Genomic DNA, 1,289 nt, shown 5'->3' with positions numbered 1-1,289 from the left:
AGACAACACGAACCGGCGTCCAAGATCTCCGGAACGGGCGAGATACCACAGCCGTGCGAGTGGGACACCACGGCGTCGGGAGGCGAGCGAGGAGGGTGCTCACAGAGAGGGCGCAACGCATGGAGAAAGGTGTGGCAAGGACGCAAGGTACACGGAGGTCCGGGCGTCTTCCGGCGGCTCGAGACCTAGCAGTAGTCGGGCGAATCGTTCCTGTCGAACTCGTACGCGCCGTCGCCCTTGCCGCCGTTCGCGTCCTGGAAGATGGAGGGCGGCCTCCACGCAGGGAACTGCGCGCGCGCCACGTCGACTGGGCAGCACGTGTAGAGCCCGTCCGAGAACTTGCCCCAGCAGCCGTGGCCGGGCAAGCTGCGCGTGCCGGGAGGGGAGGGGCGCGTCAGAGGCGGAGGCGGGGGTGGGCAGGGCCGGGGAGGAGGCAGCGGCAGGGCAGGGCAGGGGGGCGGAGGAATGGGGGGGGGTGGAGCAAACGAGTCCCCAAAGTGTAGTCCGCGGCGAGGGATTCCGGCCAGCGTCTCGGACGTGTCTCGGAGGTGTCTCGGACGTGTCTCGGAGGTGTCTCGGACGTGTCTCGGACGTGTCTCGGACGTGTCTCGGACTGTCTCGGAGGTGGGAGCGCTCTAGCGCTCTAGTCTCGAGCGTGTGCTCCCTCGCTGCGAGAGCGCGGGGTGCAGGCGGCGCGTCTCACCGGACAGGGACGAGGTCGCCGTGGCACGTCGCGCGCTCGCAGCTGCCGCCCGGGTCGTTGAACGAGTGCCCGCCGTTTGGCTGCGGTTCGTTCGACCAGCCGAAGCAGGGTGCGCAGCAGTCGTTGCCGTCCGAGGAGCACCTTGAGGGCGGGGGGCGGGGGGGGGAGGGGGAAGGGGGGGGAAGAGTGAGTAGTGAGGGAGCCCACAAGAGGGGCCGGTGTGAGGGAGAGGTGAGGGAGAGGCGAGGGAGAGGTGAGGGAGAGGCGAGGAAGAGCGTGCGGTTGTGGGAGCGGGAGAGCCGTGAGGCGGGAGGGGGCATGTGCTGCGTGCTGCGTGCTGCGTGCGTGTGCGTGTGTGGTGGTGGTGGCGGTGGTGTGTATGTGTGTGTGTGTTTTTTTGGGGGGGGGGGGGTGCTCACTGCGTCGACTCGCACGCCGCGAGCCGGCAGCAGTCGGGCGGCGCCGTGTCGGCGCAGGCGATCGGGCACGAGGCGAGGAGCAAGTCGACCTGGGAGGCGGTCCACTGCCACCCCTCCGCAATCCGTCGGCACTGCGCGCCAGGGGGACTTTGGGGTCACGGGGTTGG

At 69.7% G+C, this 1,289-nt stretch overlaps 1 protein-coding gene across 1 annotated transcript; it reads right to left on the bottom strand.

Annotated features, from left to right (window-relative positions):
- Window positions 1-185: 185 nt before the first annotated feature.
- EMIHUDRAFT_125120 (hypothetical protein) lies at window positions 186-1,211 on the bottom strand (the record flags this gene model as incomplete). The annotated part of the gene is made up of 3 exons (XM_005759211.1): window positions 186-366; window positions 704-844; window positions 1,123-1,211. Coding segments are annotated over 3 exons (411 nt in total), but the record flags the coding sequence as incomplete, so codon positions are not given.
- Window positions 1,212-1,289: the final 78 nt, after the last annotated feature.

Source organism: Emiliania huxleyi (assembly GCF_000372725.1).
Source record: "Emiliania huxleyi CCMP1516 unplaced genomic scaffold EMIHUscaffold_8068, whole genome shotgun sequence".
Taxonomy (NCBI): Eukaryota; Haptophyta; order Isochrysidales; family Noelaerhabdaceae; genus Emiliania; species Emiliania huxleyi.
Note: the sequence above shows the minus strand (reverse complement) of the source record. Positions and strands in the feature narration are given on the sequence as shown.